The sequence below is a fragment of the Cupressus sempervirens genome, chromosome 5, assembly GCF_028749045.1.
Source record: "Cupressus sempervirens isolate cs-2001-9-10 chromosome 5, ASM2874904v1, whole genome shotgun sequence".
Classification (NCBI taxonomy): domain Eukaryota; kingdom Viridiplantae; phylum Streptophyta; class Pinopsida; order Cupressales; family Cupressaceae; genus Cupressus; species Cupressus sempervirens.
Window position 1 is genome coordinate 76099686 of NC_143122.1, and position 19189 is coordinate 76118874.

The 19189-nt window shown below is 35.1% G+C and overlaps 1 protein-coding gene across 5 annotated transcripts in view; it reads left to right on the top strand.

The window, feature by feature from the left end:
* The window catches only part of LOC149554625 (Protein kinase superfamily protein), a 159746-nt gene that overhangs the window by 72071 nt on the left and 68486 nt on the right, over positions 1 to 19189 (top strand). For 2 of the 5 annotated variants that reach the window (XM_089828685.1, XM_089828684.1), the window contains 4 exons: positions 390 to 523; positions 697 to 791; positions 904 to 942; positions 1057 to 1113. In XM_089828685.1, the coding sequence (XP_089684811.1) occupies positions 390 to 523; positions 697 to 791; positions 904 to 942; positions 1057 to 1113 (325 nt within the window). Of the gene's footprint in view, positions 1 to 389; positions 524 to 696; positions 792 to 903; positions 943 to 1045; positions 1114 to 19189 lie in introns of all 5 variants that reach the window. The other 3 variants (XR_016364406.1, XM_089828686.1, XM_089828687.1) reach the window with 3 other exon arrangements.

Here is a 19189-nt window from a genome sequence, read left to right on the forward strand (position 1 = left end):
GGCCAGAAACATGTATCTAGACGATGGGATTGAAGGCTTGGGGAAGGGAGCTTGATGATGAATTAAAGAAACATATGAAAACAAAAATAAAAGCAAAAGAGAGTAACAAAAACTGATTCTTAAACTCTTCCTTACTGTTGGTAAAATAGATCTGTAGGACAAAGATTTGTTGGCTAAATATGGCCAAGCACATACTAAAATCTAATTATACAGAAATATTGACAAGACTGTTTCTCATAACATTGCCTCTGCTGAGAGGAAGTTGTCCCGAGAATCTGCATTGTATTAAGGTTTGCATGTTTGTTGTTATTATCACTTTATATTCCAACTATAGCATGCATTTTTATGAAGTTTAGTTGAACTCATAGTTGTTCATATGTTTTTACCAGGGAGAGAAATGGGCGAAACCTGGCAGAGCCATTTAAACAAGATATGCGCAAGGACCCTATTTTTAGTGGGCCACTGGGCTTACCTAATCGGGCATCTGCAAATAGTTTGTCAGCTCCATTACGATCATCGGGAGGTGTATTATAAAACATACTATTTTTTGTATATTTTCTTGTGCTTGAACTGTTTGGCATTTGTCAAACAGCTATTTACATTGTCTTCCTTGTACAGATTTTGTATTAGGGTATTGTACTGCAGTAGGAATAGGTAATTTTTACAAATCATTTCCTTATGATAATTTCCTTTCAGGTTTTAAGGATTACCAGGAGGATAAATCCAAGGCAAGTGTTGTACAAAAAAAGGGCCGTTTTTCAGTTACATCGGAGGATGTAGATCTAGCAGAGGTCCTCTTTCTTTTCCATTTTGGATAATTGTAAACTTTTGTAACTTTTGGCAGATAAAACTTTCATTATACTGTTGTTTTTCAACTTATTTAGTAAGTACTATCTGTTGCAGAATGTTCATTTGCCATCTATTTCTCGTAGATCCTCTCAGGTTTGTGGCACAATTCATCAATGCCTATGTTCAAGTTAGCTCCATACCTTTTGTAATGTGTCGGGTCACAAACTTGGTTTACTTAAGACTTTTCTGTTATTAGTGTCTTCACAGAGTTTAGCGCTTCGTAAGTCTGCAAGTGTTGGAGACTGGCTTTCTGAACAGAAACCAGTAATGTGCTTCTTTTCCTGCTTCTTTTTTATTTCATGGCATATGAACATTTCTCAAAATTTATAGATGACTTCTGGTTGATACAATGTTGTTTGGTTTACTTCAGTTCTTGGATGTGTTGTGTTTTATTATCATCCTGGACTCAACACAAAACCAATATTAGGAGCAATGCGTATGCAGCTTATGTTCCAATATCTTTCATTGCCTTGTCCTGTAGCTAGTTATGTTCTTTCTGTAGGCTGGTATGGTAAATCTGAATTTTGTAGTGTCTGCATTTGATCTGGTATTTATACTGCCTCTTGGCTTAAAATTTGAAACAGACACGTGTGACCTTTAAAGTCTATCAATAGCATTGAAGGTGTCACAAGTATTGAAGTACCAAAAACATTCAACAATTCACTTCTTTGATCCACATTGATTCAGTTGGAATGTTACATCTTAGTTTAGTTTCATTTATGTTAGTTTGTTAAGCTTATTACATAGTTCCATGGAGGGGGATCATAGGGATGTTTGCATGGGTTTCGGGGATGGGGCAACTAAGGGCCGTGACTAAGGGCCTAAATTTGGGGATGGTAGTAAGGTGGTGGTTGGTTGGAGGGTGAGGCTATACAAATTGAGGTGAATTTAAATCTTCAAGGAAAATTTTTCAATGTAACATCTTTGTGAGTGCTCTAGAGAGGAAATCAAGTTTTCACAAAGTTGAAAGGTTACAGTTAGTATGCAATGGTATGCATTAAGTAGTAAGCGGCCTAGTGGCATCCCTGACAGATTTGGAAAAGGTAGTGGTGTTGCGGGGGAACATTTCCCCAAGCTCCCAAAGTCTTAGAATTGTCCTTGTATAGTGGACACCGAGTTTTTTTTGAGGTGCCCATGGAACATTGGACTTGGTAAATGAAAAAAGGTTAGTTGTCGGGAAGTTTGGTAGGTTGAACAATATCATGGCTTTTATAAACCTCACTGGATTCAATGCAAAACAATCATTCAAAAGTAACTTTCTTATTTTATGTTTTTTTGTATTGTTGTGCAACAATGATGTGATCTGATTTTGTTTGTGTCTACTCTACCATTTTGGTATGGTATCAGAGTGCATATTTGGTGCTTCTAAAACAATAAGAGTTTGTCATATCTAGTGTAAACTAGTGCGAAGAAGAGGCATGCTATGGAGAAGAGTATAGGATGAAATAAAGTAATCTTGAGATTTACCATTGAAAGTTCTATTCTTGGTCAAGGGCAATGGAGAGGGATTATTGAAAGCCATGATGAAGATCACGCATAGAATATACTCTCGTGTTCTTTGGATGTGATGTTTACACAAACTTCCCACACCACATTCTTTAGATTGCAAGATTTATCACAAAAAATGAGGTGCCAAGTGTTGGGTGGATATTTTGCAACCCATAGTTTTGGGTAAAAATCCAGTCGCAAAATAGGATGATCAACCACAGTGTGTGAGACAGAGTCTCTCCTACCTTAAAGGGAAGGCTCCCCCTTCTCACCTTTCCTTAGATCAACTCAAGGTAAGCAAGAAGTTGAGAGATTTTATAAAATGGGTGTTATTAATATCCTTTCTTCTCATCTTTCAAGAAAGAATCTACTTACTCGTGGAGCGAGTAATGGGTAGGGTGAATCTCTAACTACACTTTTATCAAGAGCTGGAAATAGTGATACCGTTAAACCTTCAGTATCTGAAAGGCTAGCTGAAAATGTACCGGTTTGGCTCTAAGACTGGTCGTACTTTTATATGGAAAAACTTTACAATTAGGGCATAGAGTCTCCTAAAAGTGAAAGTAACTTAACTATTTTGCAAAATAAGAAGAAAACATAAGCTATAGACAAAGCTTCTAGCTATATATTTCCACGATTGCTCTTGGTCAAAGCTCTGGCTCCAATTGCTTCTTAACTCTGTTCTATTCAGTTCACGAGATACAATTACCAATAACACAAGATAATATTAATCGAAGATAACTTGGATGAATTATAGACAAAGCTTACAACTCACACAAATAACAATCTCACTTAATCAAAGTTAATTCTTAAATGCTCCTTTGTGTTCATTTTCTCTCACACAAACAAAGTTCTACTGGGACAATAATAATGATGATTTTACAATGAGGGGGCACTCCTTTATATAGGCATAGGAGTTGAGAAAAAGGTGAAGGAAAAAGTGGGAGCAACTCAACCAACTTTGACCTAGTCTAACTACAGAAGAAAATAAAGGGTTACATGCAACTGCACATGCAACTCACATTACATCTTTTTACATACATGCAACTCACATTACATCTTTTTACATACATGTAACTGACATTACATATAATTACACTTTTTCATGTAATGCATCCTTTACACCTACTAACATGAAATAAAAACAAAAACAACAATCTTAAAGATTGTTTCTCAGTGCCTTGAATTTGACAGTGATGTCATGTACTGTTGGAAGATCAGCAATTTCCATAGTCTTTGATATGGCTTCTACTCTCACTACATTTTCATATGTTGATTGCACAACTTTGGAATTTGTTGCTGTAGTATTTAACAAGTGTTTTGTCAAGGATTTATACAAAACAAACTTGTTCATTGTGTACGAACCAAAATCTTCAGAATCTACATCAACATTGATCTGATTGTATATTCTGAATTTACTCTCTTTGCTGCAATAAGATTACCAAAGTCTTCAGTAACATGGCATCCCATTTGTTCCAAATCACAAGTAACACTAGTTTCAATTGCTTGACAATCTCCAAAGGCCACCTGCAACTTTGTGATCAGCTTCTTTAATGTCTCCTTGTAACCAATGAGTCCTTGAAATCTGAAAAACATTTCACATGATGGAAGAACATCACATGAGACCATAGCATCCAGATTAAATTTTATCATTTCATCCCAATCATCAAGGATTTTTGTCAGGTTATCTGCTTCTTGGTTCAAAGAAGAGATTAAGTTTTGCGCCATTTTATTCATCTCTTTGACACATCTAAGAACTGCAAATGATTCTATGATCACTCAAATTCCTTCAGAAATGACTTCTTGTATCCAAGACTTAGCGGCTTCTATCAACTTTCTCTCCTTAGACATTTGAGACATAACAACACTCTGAGAAGATTGTTTTAGGATGACCTCATTCAGACGAGAGTCCTCCTATTTCAATTGATTTTTCTTTTCCCAAAGCTCATGATTACTCTTTGATACATTAGCCAATGCATCGTGAGCATCTTGCAAGCAACTCAAATGTGATTGCTTTCCAATTTCAACCTTTGTAAACTTGTAATCAGAACGAGTAAGTTCCTCAATAGGTTTAACCACCAGGGGCTCAACAACTTCAACAAATTTGGTTTTATCAGAATCAACCAAAATTCTGGAAACAATCTTGTCTTTCAAAGATTTGGATTTAGTATTCTTAACAGGAAGATTGTCTGGAGGAATAACCACTTTCCTTTCTTTTGTTGTTATTTTGCTCAACCATGTAGGCAAGCTGAAATTTTTATCTGCAGAAGTAGGTACCGTGGAAACCATTGGCATTGATTCTGATTGTATTTCCATAGTGATTGAGCAAGATTCAGTTTGTACAGCTAAAGGCATAAGAACATGTTGAGAAGACTCTGTCATAAAAAGCTCAAAACCTGTCAAAGATGTATCAAGTTGGGAAACTTGACCATTGGTAAGAGTTGGAAAATCTTCAAAAACATTTGCTAAATGATCATATTGTTTATGTGCATGGATGCGAGGAGCAGTGGAGGAAATAGGAAGAGCCTTGATATTAACTTTTGAAACTGGAATTGAAAGAGTGAAAATGGTAGAGAATGAATCCACATCATCATCAACCATCTTTCTTTATGATTTCCAATTGTGACTTCCTGCTAGGAGGACCAAAACTTCCACAATCCAAGCCCATCTTAGGATTTACCCTTTTAAGGCCTTTACTTTTCAACCATTTTTTGGTGTTTGCCAAGATGGATTGAGATCTATCCATGATAGATGTACCTTCCTTTTTTAGCCATTGAATAGGAAAATGACACTTCTTATCAAAGCCGGCTTGATGAAATTCCGGATCAAGGATGTTGCCATCATCTTCAATTTGGAAACCTGAAGGGATTTCCAACATGTAAAAATCAATCATTTGCTGCAGGGTTAATCTGCAGTAGTCCATCTTCATGATGTCAAGTTCTGTCCTCATATCAATCTAGATATCCTTGATGCGATGAACATGAGTGTAGGCTCTTTTCATCTGAGAATTCGTCTCTCGATAGTCACAATTGTATTTGGCTTTGAACTTCTTCAAGGTGATCAATTGTAACTCTGCTTCCATGTTCTTTGCTTAAGGAACTGAAATGATTGAATAATTGCCAATAGCCAATGGTTTAGTTTAGGTAATGCCAAAACCAAGCCTATGCAAAGTATGTTGATCACTCTGCACGTCCATGCGCTGTCTGGCTAGCTCCATCAAGATGATTCGATCTGTAGCATACCTAGGTAAGGTATACGGCTCACCTTTGAAATATCTAACTCTCAAATATGTGAAATGGGAAACTGAAGAAAAATACAACCGTATTGGTTCACCTTCTCCCATGCTGCATCAAATACTCTTTTGACAGATAACTGCTTATTGAACAAGTACCGGAAATGCCCAAAGAAGGCATCTTGGACTCTTCTATGATAGAATTTACTATTTGCCAAAGTGATTTGGTTATAGTAATCCTAAATAGGAACATGAAGATGATCTCCCTTGGTAGAAAGACCAGAGAAAGATCGCATGGCAATAACAATGTAAACAAGATAAGAATTCATATAGAAGGGCACTAATGTTCCCACATTGCATATATGTTGGCAGAGTGTAGTACTGATGAGTTCTCCCCAAAAGATGTGTTCTTTATTCTCCATAATTTGAAACATGAACTTATACATCCATGGCTCGAAATTAGTAGAATCTTTAAGGCCAAAAATCCTGTTAAGAAGGATGATGAGATCCTTATATTTTTGTTTGAAGTTAGACCGACGAACGGTCTTTGGCCATCTGAAGAAATTGGTTCTCTTATTATCTAAGTTGACATACTTCTGATAATTACCCTTTTGTTCATTCCAACATGCCAATGATGATTCTTTGGTCAAATCAACATATTTTGCTTTATGCGGAACCTTGAAAATTTGCTCAATGATCTCAGGGTCAAGGCTAATGATAACCTTGCCATCAACATCTTTGATAGTCTTCGTCTTGGAAGTAAACTGTCGTGCACATCCAAAAATGAAGTCTAGTTCTATAGCTGCCATGGAAAACGTAGACACCAAGTGAATGTTGTTTCTCTTAATACGCTTCATTTCATGACCAGTTGGAGTTTCAACTCTTTGAAGAAAATCAGCCACATCCACATGGCCAATCTTTGTGTCCAACACATTATTCAAAATGGATATGACTGAAGCAGGAGCTGCATGAGCCAATTCTTTATCATATTGATATTTCATTTTGCCTTTGGATTTGGATGGCGAGGACATGTTTTGTGCCTATGCTGCAACACAAAAATCCCAAAACACAAATACATCATCAGAAAGAACCTCCATACAAGTGAATTTTGGATTAGCAGTGAAGATTCGAAAATGGATTGGAGACTAAGTAAATTCGACAAAGTGACTTTAAGAGAAAACATATGCATATACAGTGGAGTGTGGAATGAAATGAATGGAAAGCGGAATGAAATGGTATGAAAGTGAAAATATGGAAGATGGAGTGAAACGAAACGAAATGAAAATGTGTGAAGGTGGAATGCATGGGAATGCGTGCAAATGAAAATTGCTGATTTCAAAAAATGACTTAGTATTTTCAAGACATTATTGCATGAAAAATGAGTACATGTAAATGCAACATGTAACGGGAGATGAACAGTGGAATGAGATGCAAGTGCGGGTGGAAGATTGACTTCACATTTATGTGCGAATGAAGATGAGATGGAAAGCATGGAAAGATACGGAAATATGTATTTGCTCACGGAGGCGCAAATGCATATGGAGGGATGGAAGTGGAAAATAGAAGTGAGATAATGAGATGATGCTTTCACATGTAATGAAGCAAAAACAAGTTCTTGGGAAAGAACTTGCAATTTCTTTGAGTGGAGAAAACTGGCAAGTAAGCACAAAATGCAAAACACAAAAGAAACAACATACCTTTGGAAAGTGACTCTACATACCAAGATGCAATGCACTTCAACACTCAAATTCAAAATTGGGACTTGGGAAAGAAACAAAAACATGAAAATGAACAAAAGCTTCATTTTAAAAGGAAAAATGCACTTTCCATGGCAAAGTTTTTTACAAATGGCAACCATCAAGTAATTTCATGCATAAAATCAGCTAAATAAGCATGAATTTAAAGCAAGAAAGAAAGAGTCCACTTACATGTGCCAAAAATGAAGGGAAAAGATGCTCCCATGTTTGAAAAATTCTTCCAAAACATTTGAACTTTTTCCAACTTAACAAATTCGAATGGGAGAGGGCAGCAAACAAGGAGAAGTTGTTAAGAGATGCCAAAATGTGCCCTATTCATGCTCCATAATCCAACGTTTTTTGGGTGTTCATGCCTGTGAGACGTTTTTGGCAAAAACGTTTTTCTTCATGATGCAAGAACAAAACATTTTGATCATTAATCCCAAAAAAATGAACCACAATTCAATGTGACCTCCAAAATATGCCAAATTGATTTACTTGGGAGGAAAAACATGCATTAAAAATGGATTTATTTGCTGATTTCTCCAAAAATGTGCCCTAGAATGAAGCTTTCAAAAACATTTTTGCGCTTAATAAATCCGTTTTAGAAGCAAGAGAAATCATTGCCAGCCAAAAACGCCTCGTATGAAACAAATCTCATGCAAATCCATTGAGAAAATCACTAGTTATGATCAAAATCGGGTATTTGGAGGGCAAGAACATGTTCTTCAAAAACAGACTTTTGGAGGGTCAATGCATATATCAAAACATGTCTTTCTCCAAAATTGGACCTTTTTGGGTCACTTACACATTTTAAAACATGCATCTCTCCAAAATCACACTTTTTGGGTGCCATTACATGTTTTAATATACGCTTATAGGCAAAAACGAACCTTTTGGGGGAGGAAGCATATTTTAAAATGCAACTCACCTTTTAGATGCCTAAGCATGAAAACTTCACTTTTGATGCAATAGCATCAAAGAGGTCCACTTCTAATGAACTTTTGATGTAATGACATCAAAAAGGTCCACCAAAGTAAATTTTATATGCAGTGACATGTAAAATGTCCACTTTTGATGGATTTTACGTGTTATTGCATATAAAATGTCCACTTATGCAGACTTTAAGTCGTTTAATTCATTTAAAATAATAAAAATGTTACAAAATGGGTCATAAACAATATTTATTTATCATATTTTGAAATATAATATATAAACATCATTTAAAAGTAATATTTAAATAAACATTTGATTTTTAAAACCAAAAATTAAACTGAAACTATATAGTTATATAGTTACTTTAAGTGAAAAATTAAAAAGTAACTCAAACTTAAAATTATAACATAAGTGCACTATAGTCACTTTAAGCTAAAAATTTAAAGTAAAAGTAACTTAAAAACATAACAAAAAGTGAATATAAGTTATATTTATTAAAAAGTCAAAGTCAAATTGAAAATATAACATCATATTTTTAATTCGTGTTGTTACACCCAAAAGGTCTACTTTTGAAGCACTAAAACAAACATATCTTTTGAGTGACAACTTTGATTGACCTTTAGGTCAGATTGAATCGAAGGGAAAAATGAAAGGCATGACATGAGCAAAACCAAAGGACTAAAAACCAACAAACGCAAACTCAAAAGTAAAGAATAGACGATGAAAGCTTAAAAAATCAAACAAAGGCTCGACGAAAAGCAAAACGAAAAAGACTTGATGAAGGCTTTCAGTAAAATAATTTGATATATGAATTGAAATTGATTGATCAATCAACATTAAACAATTGACTATCAAATTTAAGCTTAGGGAAACGCCAAACTAACTTGAAAAAGTTTCGTGCTGTTGCCAACATTCTGTGGTGACAAAATGCAGGACAACACCAAAGATTTGCATTTTTGCAAGAGCGAAGATTCAAATGATTTTTTAGGATAGAGGTACATGTGAATGATTTTTTAGGATAAGAGTAGGTTTTGTATTTGAAGAAATAAAGATAATTAGAGAAATAGCTCCACACAAGACTAAATAGGGGATTAGTGCTTAGTAGGCTAAAGGTTTATGATCATCGTAGATGCATTAAGGTTTTTATTGAAATGGATGTATACATGGTTTAGTAAGAAATCCCAGTTTTTGTGTACTAATACTTTGATGCAAATATCATATTCACTAATGATGCATTTAAAGCCATTAATGTTGTATTTGGTGGTTAAGATTTAAAGGTATAAATTGGAGTTTAGAGACATCAGAGGAAAGAGGTCTATTAACATGTTGTGATAGCTTTCTTGCTCAAAGATGATAATTTGCACGAGAAGCTCCACTATCAAAATGTGTTCCTTCATGTAGCAAAGGGGTGTTTATATTTCTTGACAAAACTTGTTCGGGTGTAGTTAGCATACTCACCTTAGTTTAGCTTCTTTTGTGTTTCAGAGGCATTTCCCACAACATCAAAGGAGAGATATTGACACTTAGGGGAAAATGAACTCTCGAATGAGAGTTGTTCCCTGATATGCAACATTAGAGTATGGATTTTGACACATGCATGAGAGGAGTTCTCTTATTATGTATGGAGGATGGGAATATTTTATGTTCTCTCATGTTGTATAGAGGTTTTGGTGTTTCTGACTAGGAGATTTGGTTATTACATTAGTTTGATGTTTCTTGGGCGATTGAGAACAATTGGTAGAGGTGCTTCACAGTTTCGAAAGGGCTGTTGTGTTTAGTTGGGGTATTATTTCATCCTTCATTTAGATTGATGTGATAAGGGGAAATGTTTTTTCATTCCAACACATGCAAATGTATTTAAGGAACCCATTTTTGCTTTCCTAAGTCAGAAACACTTCAAAATCTTCCATTTTTTGGCTGCATGTTTGCTCAAAACGCACAGAAAATTGGGTTTTTCATCCACGTTTCTGCATTTTTCTTCCACATTTTTTGCTTATGGATAGATCCATGTCTTATCATTTGGGGAAGTTGTTTTTGCATTCACAAATCAAAAACAATCAATATGCATTTGTGAGCCACGTTTTTACAAAAACGACCCAGATTTTTGCTTGAAAAGGGCACATTTTCACTAAAAATGCCTAGAAATCAGCGTTTCCAGCCCATAAATATGCATAAGGGATGTTTTTGAGTTCTAATGCATGCAAATGCATTTGAAGATCATGTTTTTGCCATTCCTTTCCAAAAATGACTGAGTTACATGCATTTGGAGGGCACGTTTTGGCCCAAAAATGTGCTAATAGATGCATTTCATCAAAAACATTTTGCGTTTGGGGGTTTAAAGATCATTTTTTTGGTATTTGCATACAAAAACATTTCATACAATGCTCATCAATATCCATCACTTGCAAGATTGAAAGAGTCAAGCTAGTTGTTTGTGAATTTGGATTTGGTGGAGAATTGGTCAAGTCTCTAAATCTTGCTATTTTGGCTTTTTGATCTCCAAGTAAGTGGACATTCTCAATCTTGCTCATTAATTCATGCTTATCTTGCTATTTTGTTGTATATTATGGCTTGTTATTGCACACGCCATGAAAAGTGCATTTTTTCTTTAAATAAGATGAAAACTTTAATTTTCACATGTTATGAATTTCCCCAAATTCCAATTTCAAAATTGCATATAGGAGAGCAACTTGATATTATGTCAAGTTTGAGTCAAAGCATGGGGTATGTTTTTGTTTTGCTTGTTTGTTTGCTTGCTTGTTTTGGAAGAAAGTTGAAGAATTTCTCCCAAGAATGCAAGTGCATATTGCATCCATTTCACTTTCGATCTTTCCATGCAATTGCATCACATCTCTCTGTATTCCACCAATACATGTCAAAACATATTTACATACATTCCTTTCATATGCAATTACATATTGAGAGCAATTACATGTAATCTCACTCTCCATCTGCATATACATGTAATCTCACTCTCCATCCTCAATTACATGCAACTCCATCCTTCATATGCATTTACATGTAAATCCATTTTCCAAACCCACTTACATGTAATTTCATTCTTCAAACCTAATTACACAATTACATCAAACCATGATTACATCTAAAGCACTTTACACACAATTGCATATGGAGAATTTGACTTTGGTAAAAAGTCACTCTTTAAATACTGAAGTCACCATTTGCACACATTCATATGCATCTCAACTTGCATTCTTGTCCATACCCACAAAAGCCCATCTTTTCCAACATGCAATCCACCCTTGAGAGTCCGATTCTGGCCCTTTCCATCCAAATTCATATGCTTTCCGGTTCATTTCTAGCCATCATATGTGTTTCATAAGTATCTAATCCATACTTCGAACATTCATCTCTCATGGATTCGTCATTGTAACTCAAATCCCAAAGCTTTCTTGGATTCAATCCCATTGAAACTTTCATGTTGCAGCAAATCAAGATATGCCAAAATTTTTACAAAGAATGAAGACATTCGGAAAAGAAGCAATAGTTCATTTGGTCTCCATTTTCTCAGTGGTTGTCTGAGAACCTGAGTTTGTGTGGGGAATGCGCAAAGCACTCTGCTTAAAAAAAGATTTAGTTAAAGGTGCTAATGGAAAGTTGTTCTGAGTTTACATTTAGACACTATCGAGAAGGTTTTCAAAGTGTCAGAGATTCTTGAATGTGCCAATCTACAAAAGAGAATTCACGACAATTCAAACGAGAAAAAACTTGATCACATCAAGTTTTCAAATGAGAATAGGCAATTCATCAAAGATAGAGGCTATCAAAAGACACAACACCATGATTATCAAGGTGAATGTAGTGGTACGAAAATACAGGAACTCCTGATCCTATGATCATCCGGGATTGCATCATCAAGTACAAGGCCCTTCAAAACAATCCTTAGGATTGTTTCAATTCTCTTCTCTCTTCTTCCTTCTTTAGTTGTCATGTTTATAGTTGGAGAGAATGAATTGCATGAAAATATGTAATTACATGTAATTCGATTTGCATGTCCTTATGACATGTAATCCAATATTTTCTCGCCGAGTTTGATTGAGTCAAAGTTGGTTGAGTTGCTCTCACTTTTTCCTACATTTTTTTCTCAACTCCTTTTCCTATATAAAGGAGTTCCCTCTCATTGTAAAAATCATCTTTTGTTGTATGCAAGAAAGATTTGCCAAACTTGTGCAAGCATAACTTTGATTGTGTAGTACTAATTTGGGAGAAAAGTGAATAAAAGAAGCAATTGGATTCGAAGCTTCGACTGTAAGCAATTGTGATAGCACAAATTGGAAACTTTGACTATAATTTGTGTTTATTGTCTTTGATTCATGTTTTATTGTGTGTTCAATAATAGAGCATAGTGAGTTAAGAAGTAATTAGAGCCAAAGCTTTGATTGGGAGCGATTGTGGTAATATATAGAGTAGAAGCTTTGACTATAGTTTGTGTTACCATCTCAAATTCATGAAAAATAGTTAGAATTTCTCTATTTCTGAAAGTCTTTGTGCCCCAATGGTAGAGGTTTTTCTTATAGAATAGATTAGAATTGAAAATAAGTTATGGAATAGAAATCATGTACTTTTGGAAGTCTTTACGCCCCAATGGTAGTGATTTTTCTTACAAATTAGACAAACAGGACTTAGAGCCAAATCGATACGCTTTCACTCAACCTTTGAGTTGGTGTTGGTTTATTGGTATCATCGTTTCCAGCTATAAGATAGAAGTATAGTTTAGAGATTTAATCTTTGCCCATTACTCACTCTGTAGGTAAGTGGATTCTTTTTTGAAAGCTAAGAAGAAAGAATATTGGTAAGGTCCCATACAAATTCTCTCAACTTCTTGCTTACCTTGAGTTGTTCTAAGGATTGGTGAGAAGGGGGAGCCTTCCCTTTAATGTAGGAGAGACTTGGTTTCATACGCTATAGCTGTTCTACCTATTTTGTGACTGGATTTTAACCAAACTATCAATTGCAAAATACCCACCCAACATGTTTCACATTTAAAACTCACGTTTGGACTTTAAAAACCCGATTTTGATGTTTTAAAGGAAAAATACCATATGTAAAGGGCCTTCTACATCATTTCCAGGTGAAACATTGCATGCAATAGGCTTCCAAAACTTGATTTGCGAAAGAACTTGAAAAGTAAAACAGTTGCAGTATGCATTCGCATCATTATATCCACATCTATTGCAAGATCTAAACCATGATTCGCTCCTTGGAAGGCATTTTCAAATGCAAGAATCACTTGGAGAAATGCAAGCTGCAATTTAAAGAGCATTTGCAACATCATTTGCATTGTAATGCACATTCATTTGCATCTCCAAACCACAGTTTGAAGCCAAGAGTTGAATCTTTCAAAGGTGTTTGACTTGCACATGCAAGCTCACTCCTAAAACTCATTTTTGGAGAGAACTAGTTCATTCAAACTTCTACCTCCAAAATTTATTCTTTGCTCTCCAAGTAAGTCAAAGAATCCGGTTTTGGTTGTATTTCTTACTTATTTTGCTAACTTATTGCATTCTTTCTCTCACACCTTTTTCATATAGAGAGGAGTGCCCCTCCCATTGTAAAAGTCATCTTTTAATATATGCAATAGAGCTCTGCCAAACTTTTGCAAGCATAACTTTGATTGTGTAGTGCAAATTTGAAAGAAAACTGATTAGAAAAAAGCAGTTGGATCCAAAGCTTTGAAGGGAAACAATTGTGATAGAACAAATTGGAAGCTGTGACTTTGATTTGTTTCTATTATCTTTAAATGCACATTATTATTGTATGTTTACTAGAGCATAGTGAGTACACAAAAACAATTGGAGCTGAAGTTTTGCCTCGGAGGAATTGTGGTAACACAGACTAGAAGTTTTAACTGTAGCTTATGTTAGTGTCTCATATTCACGCAAATAGTTATAATTAAGTTATAGCTTAGAAATCCTCTACTTTTGGAAGTTTGTATGCCCCAATGGTACAATTGTTTCTTATAAATTAGGAAAACTAGATATAGATCTAAGCCAATACTCTCTCAATCAGTCCTTGAGTTGGTGTTTGGTATCAGTATCACAGTTTCCAACTATTAGATAGAAATGTAGTAGAGATTAAACCTTGCTTACTCGTGGACTGTTTCTTGAAACAAGAAGAAAGAATATCGGTAACACCCCATTGCGATATCTCTTAATTTCTTGTTTACCTTGAGTTGATCCAAGGAACTGTGAGAAGGGGGAGCCTTCCTCTAATGGTAGGAGAGACTTTGTCTCACACTTTGTGGCTGGTCAACCCATTTTGCGATTGAATTTGCATAAACTATTGGTTGCAAAATATCCATCCAACACAGCTAAGGAACAACTTACAATGTGCTTTCTACATGGTATGTGAGAAAGTCATAAAGATAAAGACAAGAATACATAAAACATAAGACATCTTGGAGGGGAAAGGACATAAATATGAACCAATAAATGAAATTTATAACAAGAAAATCTTTGTATGGAATCATCCTTTTAAATAGAAATTGCTTAGCCTACTTCAAAGTTGCAAAAGTTGAGGGTGTTGGTAAATGTTCGTGCTTCGACTCACTAGAGTTGCAAAGAACTCTAGAAAGTTTATTAGTCATTAAAGATTGAATGTAGGACAAAGGCCAACAAGTCTAAGAAGTTGGGTCGTTAAATGGAACCTCCTGGGTCTTGGTCTGGTCCAAACGAAGTCTTGGTTCGATCTTAGCTCCTTGTGGGTCTTGATGCGGTTTGGTCAAATGTAGCTGAACTTGACAAAGTATTCAGGCATCCAATGACAAAACCTAGGCTTGTTTTGCATTTTCTTGTTTAAGAACTTTTTTATTGTTGTTTTGTGCTAAAAATGTCAAATCACTCTATAGAACTCCAATTTTGACCAATAAAAAACATTGAAAAGTTAAAACCTATTTCATTTATGCACAATATAGTAAAAAAAAAAAACTATTGGTCACTATTGCTGAACTTTCCTTTTTGCTGACGAATGTTAAATGAGAGTTGAAGATCGATTGTTGCATGCTCTAAGCTGGTTCATGTGTTATTACTATGCAATTGCAAGTGTTTGATTTGGTCTTAGAGACATTGAATATGAAGATTTCAATAAGAGGTAGTTTGTTTTTATAAAAAAACTTTGCACTTGTTTTACAAATCTAAATGAACTCTCTAGATTTGTTTTATTTTTTCATTATGGTTTGTGGCTTTGTGCCTATCCATGTTCTTTATAGAATGATAAGTGCTTCTCAATTAGGGAGCCAACTTTGGTTTAAACAAATTGGTTTAGACAAATCCACAGTCTCCATTGTGGAAACATGTGGAAATGGTACAATAACTACCAGGAGGATGATGTTTCGCATGGATATGTGATCTTTGCAGAGAACACTTGTGCTTTATCCCTCAAAAGGGCCATTCCCTCTTAATCTTGAACCTCTAGAGGTCCATCCATTCTATCTATACCTCAAGAACTATAGTGGTAGATAGGAGAGCAAAGGGACCATTTGAAGCAAAATCTCCAATGAGGGTAGAGAGATTGTTGACTAAGACATAACTAGAAATATTGATGCTAATGGATTTACATTTAGTTTTTTCACTCACCTTATTGGCAAAAAATGACGAGATCAATGAATGAGGCTTCTAAGGGTTCAAAGGCCTTAGTTATTATGAGAAGGTGCATATTTCCTTATTGCATGGAGAGGTGAAACATGTAGAGGACTTCATGAATCCCATCTTGGATTTCATGGATCAAAAAGGGGTGTCATTGTATTTGACAAATGTAAAGATGCAAGAAATCGCTCATTGATCAAATATTATTCTAATGTCCTCTAAACAGGTAATGTTTTTGAGAGTAGTGGATTGTGAAGAGTAGGTGAAGGATGGTCTATTTATTACTAACATTCTTTTCCAAGCCATTGATGAAGTTGGCCCTTAAAATGTTGTTCAAGTTGTAACAAACAATGCCGAAAGTTGGAGGATTATTGGGTCATTGCTCGAGGAGTGCTATTCACACATTTTTGGACACCTTGTGCTGTCCACTTGCTCAACCTAATGCTGCAAAAAGTTAGCAACAATGTGCAATGAATCAAATAAGTCCAATGAATCAAATAAGTCCATGTCGATGCCAAGGAGATCCAAAATTTCATCACCAATCACCATATGTTACAAGATATTCAAACAATTTTCAAAAATTAGAGCTTTGAAAGGTTAGTTAAATGACAAAGATGTGTTACTTTAGTAAACTTTTACTTTTAGTAATAATGTTATATTAATTTAATTTTGAAATAAGTTGTTGAGACTTGTTTTGCCTCAAACACACTTGTGTTGAAATGACTTGTGAAGGTTTGTGAGGCAATATCTAGCATGATAATCAGTCCTAATTAGAGCATATGGAGGTAATCTAGCACAAGGGTAGCAACATTAGGACAATGATATCGGATAACTCTTGATGGGATAGTGTTGAGCGTAGATTAAAATATTATAGTCTTCTTTGCGATAAGTTAACTTATCACGAGAAGTATTTTGTAACATAGCATTTTTACTAGGCTGAAAATAGAGAACATATTCTAAGATTATAACTGAATATCATAATGGAATGACATAAAGGAGTTGAAATCCATTACATCGTATAGAAAGGAAAACTATCAACTGAAATCATTATGCAAAGATAAGTAATCAGAATTTAAGCAACGACTATATCCATTTCATATGAAAGACAACTAATGTAACTTCCATAAGCAACTTCTAGATTTACACTTTGAAAGAAACTAATAATTTAACTATATCTACAATTATGCATTTCAAAGTAACATAAAAAGTATGTAAAAGTAAGAGATTAAGAATTCATACATGAAACATAATAACTGTCGATGTGTTGTGCAAGCCTCAACATCTGGCGAAGAGGAGAAGCATTGACATAGGCTTAACCTCCCAACTGTGAACCTTAACATATCTCTGCACAATCTTTTACGAGAAAGGCCCTCCCTACCCTGGGTTAGGCTTGGGGCACACTAGTCCTGCCACTTGAGCAGACAAGGTTGAGGAATTCCTCCATCAACCTTCCCTCTGTCAACTAGCACTCCTTACCTCTAGTGATCAATTGTGGCAAACATTCCTCTAATCTACCTTGGCCAAAGATTTAGATGGACAATGAACACCCTAATCACCACCGCTCGACTTGACAACTGAATATACTTTGGACAATCACGAGCTGACTTGGGCTAAACAATTTCCTTTTTTAGATGTTCATGCTCGTTGCTTATTGATTCTCAGTTTATTCTTGCAGAGATACCTCTTATCTTCACCCATTTATACTCAACCCTACTGATCTTGGGTGCATCTTGGGAGATAGGTCGGTATCTATGTACTCTTTATCAATCAGAACTTATGTATAGAAATCTGATTCTTATCTCAACTGGTATATGGTTAAATACCACTATATAAGTTAGATATATCCTTTGTAAAATATGAAGAAATATTCTTATACGAGCATTTAGTATTAAGCATTGTACAAGTAATTGATCAATAGACATAGTGGAGTCACTTGGGTCTTGACTTTGTGGGTCTGTACTAGCACCCGACATGTATGAAAAAAGAATAATTACATAAAATGGAAAATAGAGCTGATATTGTATTAGAGTTCTTAATACCCTTGAGCCTTGGTCTCAGCTACAATACTTATTCAAGATCGTGGATGCATTTAACATGATATTCTATCATTCCTTGTGGAATTTATTTGAGAGAATCCAACGTAAGAGACGTACATATGAAATAAGACTGGTCGAATGATTTCATGACCTGAGATTGTAACTTCAAATTTGATGCCGTGGTCTGGCAACACGACTCCAACATGGAAATACTATCAAGCGTGGCTGAAACTGCAATTGAGGTATCGAAAGATGATCCTCCAAGAAACGCTGTTCGCAGAAGGTGTAATGGAGAGAGGAGTTTTGGTTCAGAGCAATTGCATGAGGAAAGAAATGATTTTCGAATGCTTGACTCTAGCCATGGGGAGAGTAAGTAATGTCTCTCATGGCTTCATCAGTTACAAGAAGGAATCTCGATCAAAGCCAAATATAGATTACAAGAAACTTCTCATAACTTACAAATTTTTAAAAGAAAATAAAGCCGATATGAAGGTGACAAGCACTCATCGATGTGGAGGCAAAATTAAGACAAAGTATATACTTTCTCATGATTTATATATCAAATATATTATATATATTGTCATCATGCTATTGGGTTTTCTACCTATAATTGTACATACATATACATATATCTTTGTGTGTATAATTTTGAGAGTACGTATAATTCCTTTTTACCATTATATTCTCTCTAGGTACGCACACATATGTATATATACATGTAAGTGCAAATTATAGATATTAACAGAATATCATGGTGACATTATATATATATATACACATATATATAAAGTTGCAATTATTGACCACTTCCATGGTCTCAAAGTAAAAGAGGTAATAGTTCTTCTCATGATATTAAATGTTTGATGTTTTCTCTTGTTTTAAGAACCAACCAAGTAGCTCATGATTGTCTAAGGTGTACTCTGTTGCCTAACCGTTAAATCCTTCACCAAAGTAGTTAGAACCCATCCCTGAGGGTCTGACGATGCACTAAATTGGTGCTCCATTCCTTAAATCCTATTTGGCAATGCTTCCTCCCCTCCGTCTGCTCCTGCAATAAAAAATGCATATTTCCACAATAATAACATGTTTCTCCATTTAATGCTTATCTTTTTATCTTTTGTACAGGGTTTCAGGGACCCTTCAAAACCTATTTTCCATATCAAAAACATGTTCCTCCATTTAAAGTGGAATATCAAGAAAACACTAACTGATAATTGTCACAAAGGCTAATCACCACTAACATTTATCTTAAAGTATAAGCATTCATTTTTAGTCGAAATAACAATAATCAACTAACAAGTCATTTTC